The sequence below is a fragment of the Notolabrus celidotus genome, chromosome 17 (assembly GCF_009762535.1).
Source record: "Notolabrus celidotus isolate fNotCel1 chromosome 17, fNotCel1.pri, whole genome shotgun sequence".
NCBI classification, from domain to species: Eukaryota; Metazoa; Chordata; class Actinopteri; order Labriformes; family Labridae; genus Notolabrus; species Notolabrus celidotus.
The window spans coordinates 6,687,703-6,699,949 of record NC_048288.1 but is presented as its reverse complement, the minus strand read 5'-3'; the positions used below and the strand labels follow the sequence as shown (position 1 = coordinate 6,699,949).

Below are 12,247 nucleotides of genomic sequence, written 5' to 3'. Positions count from 1 at the left end.
CAGTTGTGAGAAATGACAAAGTGACATATTAAATGGATTGCAGATTGTATCTTGCCTCAAAGACGATGGTGTTGTTTATAATAAAACGCTGACAGAGGCTGAAAGAGTCAATAAATTCAGCATTGGCCCATAAACAATCCCTCCCTCTGCCGTACATGTGAAAAGGTTACTGGGCTGATATATCGAGCTGACATCACAATGCTGTTACTGAGGACTTACACATATCTTACATACATCTGTTCTGCCCCTCTCGGTGCCTTCTCTTCATTAGGGATGGAGTGATGTGTCGGGGCCAGGCCGCTCTGTCAGAGGAGGTTTTGACAGGCAGAGTTGGGGAGGCTGTTTGGGGGAGCTGATGTCAGGCCAGAGTGGAGTGACAGGAGGTGAGTGTAGACAGCCAACGCCCTGTATCTGATCTGATGGGAAGTGGCAGGAGATGAAGAGAAGGAGCCAAATTAAGCCTGAAAGCATGGGCACTGTCTCAGGTCAGTGGGAACAGAGAGGAGAACCAGTGCAGGAATACTGAGCAGGGAGGACCTTGTCAAGACTGTCAGTTACAGAGAAATCACGTGTTTATAAAGTCGGCAGAGCAGAGACAGTCGAGTTCAACTTTAGTAGCTTCGGCTGACTTTTCCTCGTTTCCACCAACATTTGGATCATCTCTGTTATCACTGTGTTGACTAAACTGAATCAGAAACACAGAAACAGTCCTTCAATCTAGTCTGCTGGGTCACAACACAAACAACCAGGGTATCAGACAGATTATAAATAGTTGAGCCAGATTATCTGAAGCACTTATTCCAGGCAAAAGGAAATGTGAACACATCCAAAATATTTGGGATAATCTCCCAAAACACAGGAATACTGTTTACACTACTGTTCATCTCCTCTTCAAAACAGGTTAGACTAATCCTGAAGATCAGACTGCTTTACCATTTATTTATTTATTTTACACCTTTTGTTGAGCCTGCGATGGTACTCATGTCATTTTTTCTACAACATGCTAGCAGTGACGGTGTAACTTCCTGTTAGAGTTTCCACCCGTCCCGTTTTCCCAGAATTGTTCTCTTTTTTTCACCAGCTGTCCCGGGAAAATAAAAATCTCTCCTTGGACACATTTTTTCCAGTTTTTTGGGGGAAAATGCAAAAACCTTATTTGATTCCCTTCGTTCTGTAGTCTAGAAAGGTTCCCTCGGTTTCTGTGGCTATTTAAGATTGTCTCTGTTTTCTTCCTGTGTATGCGTATGTCACACACATGCACCCCAGCGCTCAAAGTGGCTCAAGCAGAGAGGGAAACTTGACCGAAGAGAGACAGCAAGCTGAATTGATCAACGTACTCCGTGCTGAGGTCTTCTTTTCACCAACTTTTGGCGTCTCCATTTGAAATGGGAGGAGAGACGACTGACAAGGAAGGAGATGGACCAAATACATGCAAGCCACCAGCACGAAAAAAACAATATACTAGTTACAATCCTGACTGGGCGACACTGTCAGAGTTTGAATGGGTATGGCCGACCAAGGGAGACAATTTTTTCACCACATGCGTTTTGTATCCAGCGAAAATTTCTGTAAAATCCATGCAAAAACAAAAAAACATCAAGCTGTGGTATCAAACAAACAAAAACCGGCAGCCAACTTTTATGACCAAAAAAGGTTCACTAGAAGAAGACTAGATTGCTGTGGCAGAGCTTACCAGTGTCCTATGTCCTGTGGTAGCTGTTGTAGCTAGCAGCAGATTAGCTAACCCCCTTCTCTCTGAATTCAACAAATATGTGAACATTATGGAGAAAACACTTCTCACTGGGATTTAGATGAGAAGATGTTTTAACATTAAGTTAAAGCCTATGGTTGTATTTATATGGAGCTTCTTTCAGCAGCTAGTTAACGCAGGGCTCAGCAGCTAGCTCAGAGTAGGAATCCATATGTTCAAATGAAATCTCTAAATAAGGACACTTTAATATTTCTGCAAACCCACGTGTATGAGCTCATGGCTCAATTGGCTATTTTTCATCTGTGCACTTTAATTTCCAGCCTGTACCCGCTGTTTGGGTTTACTTGTTGTAGTTTTGCTTTATATGTCAGGATTTCTACTGTGGATGACTGAAAATGGATGCCTGCAGTGTGTGCAAAATGCAGCATGTTTTCGTTGCGTGGTACTTTCAAAGAACGCTGTAACTGTCCTGGAGCTTGTTGGAGAACGTTGACTTCCTTTTCAACATGACTGCCAGCTTACCTGATGTTACTCAGCAGCTCCCGTCAGTATGATTAGCTGGGCAAGCTGAGCAACAACTCCACACATTACTGACAGATGTACAGACAAATCACAGCTGAACTTTGACTCACAGTGCATTAAGTATGATTTTCTTTAGAATTAGCAACAACAAGAATTGACATATACACAGACAAATCTGCGTTGCAAGCATGGTGCATTGTTTGGTATCCCAACTGGTTAAAATCAGGACACATCAGTGTTTGTAGATATCTGTTGGGACTCGTGACACAGACCTTGTAAACAGAATATTTGTTCCACAGAGTCCAGAGCAATAAAACAACCGAACAGCATCTGAAATGATGATTTGAAGTTTTGTTTCTGTGAGTTGCCTTCAAACAATTATGTTTTCTGTTTTCAATGACTGAAGCTAATAAGCTAGTGATATCCTTTGGTATCCTAGCTAGCTACGACCCAAGTATGAAGGTGATGTCCATTTTATGGAAGATTGCAGTGGTTGGGAAGAGTGGTGGCAAACTAACTAGCTGTAGGGGAAGGCAATGTTATTGCTGAATATTTTTCCAAATGCAAACAAGCTAACCGATGCTAATGGAGCACAAAAACTACAGTCATTACTGCAGGGTAAGGAGGGGAAGAGATAGTTTTTTTGGTCTCTTCTCTCTCTGCAAATGAAATGGTTTAAGAAGAAAGAAGAACCATACTTTATTAATCCCCATGGGGGAAATTACATTTTTCCACTCATGTTATTTTTGATCATGTTATACACACAGTTTGGTATATACATACAATGTATGCACAAAGAGGGAGAGACGTCAGAATGAGGATGCTGCCATCAACCAGCGCATCCCGAGTGGTTGGGGGGTTAGGTGCCTTTCTCAAGGGCATCTGGACAGTGCCCACGCAAGTGAACCAGTACCTCTCCAGCCACCAGTCCACTTGCCAAACTTCATCCATACTGGGACTTGAGTAGGCGACCCTCCAGTTCCCAAGCCAGGTCCCTGTGGATAAGCCTAAGTGCTTGTGAGACATTTCAGCAGGGATGCCATTTCTACAGATTTTAGCGATACAAATGATTTCAAGACCCTCTTTGTAACAACCATGATCAGTTAAATGACTGTAGAGTACCGCTGTAGCTGACATTACCATTATGTGGAGTTGGCCCTACCCTCTATGTGGACACATTTGCTCCTCACTGCCTAAGCAGAACTTGTTTGTGAGCGTCTTTTCCCACATCTTATGTTGTTTGGGATGAGGAGACTCCTGTCAACAGAGACTAACACTTACGTTGTGGTTTCCACGGCTTGAAAAGAATGTTTGAAGCCACTAAATACATACAAACCTGACAGAGCTTTTATGGGAAACTCTGACATGTCGCTCTGCTCGGCCATTTTCAACCACAATCCTATAGATTGAAGGCTTCCTAATTTTTTTTTTTTGAAGTTATTATCATCCTCTTTGTTCTCAAGGAGATGATGAGAGGAAACAATGTGGCACACCATTACACGACCACAATGGGTGCAAAAGGCTGCAAGGATTCCCTTTGTATTGACCACACGCACGGTGACACACGCTCTGATTGAAGTCTCAACTTTCATTTACGTCACCAGAGGAAACGGGTTGAAATGGTCGATTTCTGTCAATGACGTGTTCGTGTGCACCGTCTGCAACTTATTCACACACTTGGTCATTTCCGCCTCATTCAATCAGATCATTGTTTCGGAGTTCCCAGGGTGCATTAGCCCAAGGGTTCAGCCAATGAGTGACACGCTGCTGGAAGCTGTCACTTCAGTTTGTGTGTGATGTGTGTGAGATGATAACAAGGGAGTGAGCACAGAGTGTCTCTCTCCTGGCTTTGAAATAGTAAATTAAGATCCAGGCCTTTGCTACTGCTGCTTTTCGGAGAAATCAAAAGGGCATCCTGTGATTGTTTGTCACCATGACGACACCGAGGCAGTTCACAACCAGTTAATCCAGATTATCTGATGATGTGTCAGCGGCTTGGGACCTAACTCGTGTCTATTTTCTCCCAAGAGCGAGCTGCTGGAAGATATTGGTGTGCTTTAGGGGAAAATGCCAAGTTTAAAAATAACATTTGTTGTGTTATTTTTCACTCTTCCTTCTGTTTGTGTCTATAAAACCCAGAATAATGAGACTGAGTACTGCACGCTTACGTCATGAGCTCAGGGGCTTTGATCAGTAAATGAGCGCAGGATGAGTCATACCCGTTCACTTAGATTGCTTTACACATTTACACCGGCTCATTGGCCTCATCAGATTGCCTCATTCCCTGGATTTTCTGGTGGCATCACTTTGGGTGGTTCTGGGAGCAATTTTAGGTTGCTGCTTTTATTTTTAACCCAACATACTGTTGTTTTTCTCAGGTGAATCCAACACTCTGAAAAACACAGACTCAAATGCAGAAGCAGTCCACTTTGTGCGTCAGTGTCCTAAAAAAACCACCTCTTTTTGTGCAAAGCATGCTGAGTTTCCATCCCCAGCCAAATGAATTCAAAATGACACAAGATGTTTAAATAGACTAAGTTTGATGGTCTGGACTCGTCTCTCTCACGCACACATCCACAGCCTATTTATTTGCCCTTGGCTGCTGTAGTATAAATGGATTACTGCCTTTATTAGAAGAGAGCGTCCTGCTGCTTTACCTGCCAACCAGGCACAATACCTGTAACACCCTCCGTCTGTAATGGGGACTCAGAGGCGTTTCGTGATACTTGATTCAAGGTCCTTGTTCTTATGTTGGAGAATTGTGTTTTTCTGGGAAAGAGAGTGAAAGACTTAGCCGCTCCAAAAACAGAAACACTGTTATACTATCCATTTTTATAGAGCGGCACCAAACAAGCATTATGTTCTTGATGTGTAAAGACTTTAATGCAACATGTTTCCACTAAACTTTTATTGAAATCTGAAACAACACAAGAAATATTTCTGCAAAAATATACCCCCAATCTTTATAAGGAATCTGTGATTAAATAGGTAACAAAAAAAAACGGCAAACTAGAATAATAACATGGGATCTTTGATTTTTATAACATGCAGGAATATATTAGAAACTTAAAACAGTATGTATAAAGTATTCCTAAGCGTAGACAAGCTCATTAAAGGGATAGTTCATTTTTTAAGTGTATTAGCCACAGGAAACGCTGGCCAACAGAAGCAAGCAAATCAACCACATCATTTAACTCCAACTCCAACATAGATGTAGATAGAGGTGAAGGCTAGATTCAAGAAGATTTATTTTGCTGTTGGAAAGCCACATACACGTGTTCTTCCACCCGCAGTGCACTGATCAGCTGTGCAGGTCTGCAAGCTTCGAAAGAGACAAAAAATACAACCAAACTAAAAAAATTTATGATTCTGACTGCGACAATGACATGCTGTTTACTGTGGACGCAGTAGAGTTTACAGAGGAAGAACGTGACTCACGGGAGAAACCTGCATTCTCACTGGAGAGATCCAAAGTGACCTGGGGCTGTAGCTGCGTAAACTTTGAGCCCACACCCACAAACCATAAATCTTTATCGCTCACCATCCAGAGTTCCCTGCATTGCTGCACGCTGCGGTTTTACCGGCTTTAATGCAGTTTTAACAAGTTAAATCAGGAAACCAGAAGAACTGAGAGATTCCTTAAAGCATGTACAGGATGGAGATGAGAGTGTGTGTGTGTTCAAGTGGAAGTTTGTGTCTATCGGTACAGGTATTCTGCCTGTATGTTAGCAGTGATCTCTGCCTCCCACTGTACTGACAGTACGTTTTTTGCTCTCTGTTATTCATTGCATGTGGTCCACATGAAATGTTTACCTTATCAAAACACACATCAATGTCTCGTAAGTTCCTCTGGGTCTCTGCCGTAGAGACGGTCTGCTGCTGTGGATGTGCCAGACTCCAGCTGCTACAACTACTACTATCCGTCTCATCACTATCATCTCTCTCTCTTCATCTCCCTCTATCCCTCTCTCCAACACGGTCTCAGCAGATGTGGGTCTAACATGATTCTGGTCCTGCTGGAGGTTTCTGCCTGTTAAAGGAAGTTTGTCCTTGCCACTGTAACTTGCTAAATGCTGTATAGTGCTCTGCTCATGGTGGATTAAGATGAGATCAGACTGAGTCCTGTCTGTAAGATGGGACTGGATCTGATCCTGTCTTGACGTTGGGTCTTTGTTAATAATTGAACATAGAGTACGGTCTAGACCTGCTCTGTTTGGAAAGAGTCTGAGTAGAACATTTGTTGAGATTTGGCGCTATATAAATAAAAATTGATTGATTGAAAATGAATTACAAACTCTGCAGCCTTTACTGTGTCGGCTGGATGTGAAACATTTGTTGCTTAAATTATTTCAAACAAATACATGATCACACTCGAGCTATCAGTGTGCGTTGCTAAAATGAAAATTGGTTCGTACAGTATGGAACAGTCAGTCAGTGTGCTGCAGGCGGAGGATGATGTGTGTGTTGTTTCCATGAAAGTGGCTTTATGAAGAAGACAAATTGAAGTTCTGAAAAACTTGTAAATAGAGCTTACACTTACACTGATATTAGAGTTTAGGTCAGAGTTTCTTAAAACTAGCTGGAGTACAAGGTAGACTTGACCCTGTCTGCAGCCGTTGATAGCCTAGCTTCTCTGTCGGTTCACCAATCATGACTTTATTGAGAAACTACCTGTGGGTAACACACTAACTAGTGATAAGTACCTCACATCTACTGTCACTTCAAAAAAATGAACTGTCCCTTTAAGATCAGCTAGCCAACAACTGAAACAGCATCGACGGACACATATCAAACTAGATAAACATAGAAGTTCTTCTTCATATTGTCAGATTTTCACACTATTCTTCAATTTCTTAACATGATTGAGCAAAACTGTGGACATCCACGCTGTGTGTCAGGCTTTATCTAGCCCCATTCATCTTCTAAATGCTTCTTTTGGGTCTTTCCGTCTGTCCGTCAGTCTGCGGATCTCCCTGTAAAGTGTAGAAAATGTCGTGAATAAACAGCAGAGGATGTAACCTTCAGTTCAGGAGAATCAAACACAGTTTGACCACTCACCAGGACGGAGAAAGCCCCAGAACGACCTGAGTTCCCTCTTCTTTGAGGTTCCATCTTCACCTCTCTCTTTGCACGAGTCACCAGTAGGGGGTTGGTTTTCTTGTCATTGCTGAGGAGGGAAAAGGAGCCGACGCGGGATTTACGCTTATTCTTTTTCTTTGTTGCAGTTTGAGCCAAATGCCGTCTGGACCTATCAGCCTTTGAGACAAAACACAAGGGATTAGTACACACATTGATACATGACTCTTAGTTATGTTTAATCCTTTCTACAATTCTTCTGATATAAATCTCTTCGATCTTACTGTTTACCACTTTAATGAACAAATTCTGAGGTTTCTGTGGATCATTTCTGTTTTTCAGCACATGTAGATGATTCAGCATGACTAGAACTCCTCTGGGTTGTGAAGCAGTCTCAGCCTCCCCCACATGTGGCTTTTGCTCACTCTGACTCCTGTGTGACTAACCAGATTGGTTTACCTGGATGAGAGTGTTAGGGAAGCCTTTGACAGAGACGGCCCCGGGCAGGCTGGAGTGGCTCAGGTGGGTGGGACCCCTCCGCTCCAGCTGTCTCTTACGTCTAAACAGAACCTACAAGGATGAGACAGTCACAACCACATCAGCACCCACAGAGGGGAAACAGCAGCTCCTGCTTCCTGTGAGCTACATCCAGTCTTATGTGAGGACAATATACCACTCTCTCTTTCTTTACTGGCAGTCAAACTCCAAATAAAGGGAAAGAAACTGACTGCAAAATTACGATTGCCAGCGTCTTTGCCATTTCCTGCATTCCTCATTGATCTGCACATAAACAAAGCTCTGCTATTGAACCACTCGTTTTCCTAATAAATGGACTGTCACTCGCAGAAACAACAGATTCAGTTTGCCAATTAGGACTTTGTGGTAAATTTATGACAGTACCGCAAGGCCTGGACTCCAATCAATGCCCTTATTTACTCCCAAGTTATATAAGTGTGGAAATAAAAACACTGCTTCCAGTATTGAGTAATGACTTCCTGCTCTCTCTCCTTTCCGCTCTGTGCAAAACAAAAACGGATACTTAAGCAGCAAAATATTTGCCTTGCAATCATCTGTGAAGCCATTTAAAGGGCTTATTGTGATTGCTGCTGGCCTACACTCCAGTGACTGCTGAAGTTTAAACTGTGCATTAATGTAAGTGGAATATTTGAGAATTCATTGGGCAGGGGCGTATCCCGAGAAGTGGCCAAGGGGGGCCATGCCACCTTGGCTGATTGGCCTGATTGGCTATTTACCTTGTCATAGTGGGACTTGTTAAAATCAACTGTGTTGTAACAGGCTGTCTGCAGTTTTCTTTATGTAAATGTAGCACATTTAGTTGGTACTTTAAACTGTAGAAAATGAATGCACTAATCTATTTTACCAGACAGATGTGTATGTTTCTAACTATGGTGCTTTTAAAGCTACAATATTATACACAGGGAAATACACAGGCATATATCCCCTTAGTAATACTTTGATGTTAGTAAGTACAGTGGATATAATAAGATTAGACCTAAACACTTATCACTATTGTATTTGTGTGCAGGGACTTCATGCCACACCTGCATCAGTCAGTGCCTCAGATTGGCCACTCCAGTCTAAAAAGTCTAGACACACCCCTGTCACTGAGGCACAACAATTATAAAGTTTAGATTTGAAGGATAACAAATATGCATGCTAATGCAGGCTGCATTGCTATTATTAAAAAACCTGCCCCTATTGTTTTAGTGCAACGATATAACATCAACCCTTTTATCTATAACTTAGCTGTCTTTGTGCTTGTTCCTTCCTCATCTTTTCTGTACCCTGACGTCTTCTCCCTTATCTCTGGCCTGATGTAAACTGAATCCCCTTAAGTTAAACCTGCTTCTGAACTGCAGCCATCACACACAGAGTAAGGACTCAGGATAAAAGGGAAAGGAAAGGCACCTACCAGTCCTTCAGATAAGGGCAGTGCCCTCTGCTGCTTCTCATCGTACTGTGGAGAGGAAGAGAAGAGGTAAGGATTAAAATTCAGCTCTGATGCTGTTTTTTCTTTACCCAAAAGTGGATTTAAATTCATAAAAAGACATATTTGTTCCCACATTGTAGCACAATTTTATCCCATTGTCTCATGGATTAGCTTCAGGGGGGCACAGACAAACAAAGTAATGCTGGTCTGTCAAACAGTTTGTCCCTATGTTTGCAAAATCTTGACAAAAACAAACGTCTCCAAGTCACCAAACATGGGACCACAGCTGGAAACTGCTTAGTTGTGCAAACTTAATTAAACTGAGCTGTATGCTTTGTATGTGTGGGGATGAGAGCGTGTGAGGGTGAGGGATTTTTAGCAAAATTTAGCCTCTTTCAAAACCTGCCCCACAATCCATCTGGATCTCTGCTGTTGTGCACATAATGCGATGCAGTGTCCCATAAATTACTCACTAAAATGTATTCAGCTCCACTTTAAACACAAGTGACCTTGGTGGGAAAACAAGAGTGAGCTCAACCAGAAGGAGCCTCTTTAAAGATGCTGCATCGGGTATTAGTTAGCTGTCACCACATTAGAAGCTTCAAACAGAGCATGCTGTAATTACAATACAAATAGCTGCTGTAGAAAAGAACATATGTGGCACAAAGTCTCTCAAATGGAGCAGGATTCCCAATAAAACATCTTTCACGTGTGGGTGAAAATCCTCCTCCGCGCTCCTGCAGCTGTCCAATCCGTTGTCCAGATGAGGGTGATTACTTTGGACACAACATGAGGACCGTCCACAGAAAAATGCTAACCACTGGTTTAAAGTATAACAGCCGGCTGCCACATGAAAAGCCAAAAAAAGGAGCTGAAAGAGTTTGTTCCACAGAGGGGTATATTTTCAGTGTGGTGGCAGCATGGCTGTAAAAACCATCACAATGAGACTTTGTTTCTGTCAGAAAAATAAATGATATGTCTCCACAGGTCAGGGTCAGACTGTACACGTCTCCAGCCAGCCTGTAACACACTTGACCACTATTATCGTCACGGCAGCTTCTTTTTCGAGGAGTCAGAGTGAAGTCACATTCCAGCAGAGTCACCGGCTTCCTCTGACCCAAGCTACTGTAAAAACACCGACCGTAATGTCTCAAACTGAACTAAAATAACGGATCAATTTAGTCATTTCACCCGAAACTGAAAGAGCAAACAAAAGAAAAAATCTTCATACTACTGAAGTGGATTGATAATTCAGTCATGAAAAAATCTGTGCCATGAACACAGAGTGATACATTTCAAAGCTTTAAATATATTATGACTGTTTTTATGAAAAAAAAATCACACACAAATGTTAAATCTTAAATTAAATTATCTGCAATTTTCCAAAATTCAAACATATTCTCTCAAAGTCAAGTTCACATTAACATGACTTAAAATGAGAGCTGTCATCCTCACTTTTAGAGTAAGATTCCATCACATTAGGTGTTCTGTAGCATCCAGGCTGATAATCCAGATTATTTTAACGCTTTGATTTGACAGAGGTGCTTGTTATCGTGCAGTTTAGACAAGAAAACAACATTTAAAGAGATTCAAACAGACGTCACTTACCTCTGTAATGTCACATCAGCACTGACGATGACTGACACATAATATACACCTTGGTGGAAACTGTCAACCCCTAACTATCACATCCATTAGAAGTGCGTCTCTTACCTGTCCGTCTGCGGTCTGCCCGCTGACACACAGCTCTCCTTGTGTTGATCCTGAGCAGTCGAGGGCGTGTGACAGCAGGCTCGCCTGCAGGCACAGCACACACAGCCAGATAGTAAACCCCATGATCCAGGCAGCAACTCGAGTGTTCCCAGCCGCTGTCAGCTCTCTGCTTTATACTCTCGGCTCTGCTAATGGGGACCAGATGCAGGGGAACGGGAGGCCATGCCAGCTTCACGCAGACAAACAGCCCACCACAAGCCTGCTCTCTGCGCCAGCCAGTGGCCTGCGGTCCTGCAGAAACATGTCAGACATGTAGAGGGGCCTCCCTTTTAAAGACTCCCCCCCTACCCAAAGAGGAGTAGAAAGGACATTTTCCACTTATGCCTGCACTGTAGCTCCAGCCAAAGTGTGTGTGTTTGAGTGTCTGTAAATAAGAGAAAAAGAAAGAGAGAGGGGAAACTCGCGTTGACAAACCTCTCTACATAACTCATGAAAAATTGGTGGTTTGGTTCTTGTAATGTCTTGAAGAAATGCCGGATTACACAGCGATTTGTCTCCTTTCCTTGTGCTTTCAAAAATGTGTACATAAAGAGGCTGTTTATACAGTTCCAAACACTTCAGAGAGATTTTTAGAATGACTATAATTACTCTTCTCGTTGGAATATACAGCAGCTATCAACACTGCCAATCCATCTTTCAGCTCACAGACTTTATTGAATAAGCGCTGACAAAAGAGATGAAATCCCGACTGTCAAATGTGGATAAAAAACATTATAAGTCAATTATAGTTTAAGGGTGACCACTCGTGATCTGTTGGAGAGGAAAAACTGCATAAAAAAACAGGAACGTTTTTCTCTTTCTAATGTTCAGTGTGTTTTACATTATCTGGAAAGCATATGGAGGGGGGCTAATGTTCCTCTGTGGTCGCTTATATGGTCTGTAAAACAGCACACCGTAAAGAACTCACCTCCTGATGAGGAGAGTTGTACATGAATAGGCACCCTGTCTCAAGGTGTATTACAGGATGGAAATATTGAGCGGGAGTGGGAGAGATGAGAATCCAGCCTTCAAGCCTTGGGCTCTGGGTCACTGAGGATATGTTTCCCACCAGGACTGGAAACCGACACCGCAGTGAGAAGTGCTGAATTAAGTTTTATTTCCGGTCAGAGACGAGCACATATACCTCTCTCCTGTCCTCAAGTGTAGAAGTAACTCGAAAAAGATTGTGAGATCATTTGTTAAGTCTCCGATAATTTCCCAGTGAGTCACAGTTT

The 12,247-nt window shown here is 42.5% G+C and overlaps 1 protein-coding gene across 1 annotated transcript; it reads right to left on the bottom strand.

Moving 5' to 3' along the window:
- Nucleotides 1–7,077: 7,077 nt before the first annotated feature.
- si:dkey-12l12.1 lies at nt 7,078–11,096 on the bottom strand. The gene is made up of 5 exons (XM_034706955.1): nt 10,974–11,096; nt 9,243–9,287; nt 7,769–7,879; nt 7,292–7,489; nt 7,078–7,206 (listed from the first exon to the last, which is right to left on the bottom strand). Exons 1-5 carry the CDS (start codon nt 11,094–11,096, stop codon nt 7,156–7,158), a joined length of 528 nt encoding a protein of 175 aa, XP_034562846.1. The 3' UTR covers nt 7,078–7,155.
- Nucleotides 11,097–12,247: the final 1,151 nt, after the last annotated feature.

Coding starts and splice junctions, on each gene's coding strand:
- si:dkey-12l12.1 (XM_034706955.1), bottom strand. CDS start 11,096: ATGGGGTTTACTATCTGGCTGTGTGTGCTGTGCCTGCAGGCGAGCCTG. Junction 9,288..10,973: donor GGCAGACCGCAGACGGACAG/GTAAGAGACGCA, acceptor TCCTCTCCACAG/TACGATGAGAAGCAGCAGAG. Junction 7,490..7,768: donor TCCCTAACACTCTCATCCAG/GTAAACCAATCT, acceptor TTTGTCTCAAAG/GCTGATAGGTCCAGACGGCA.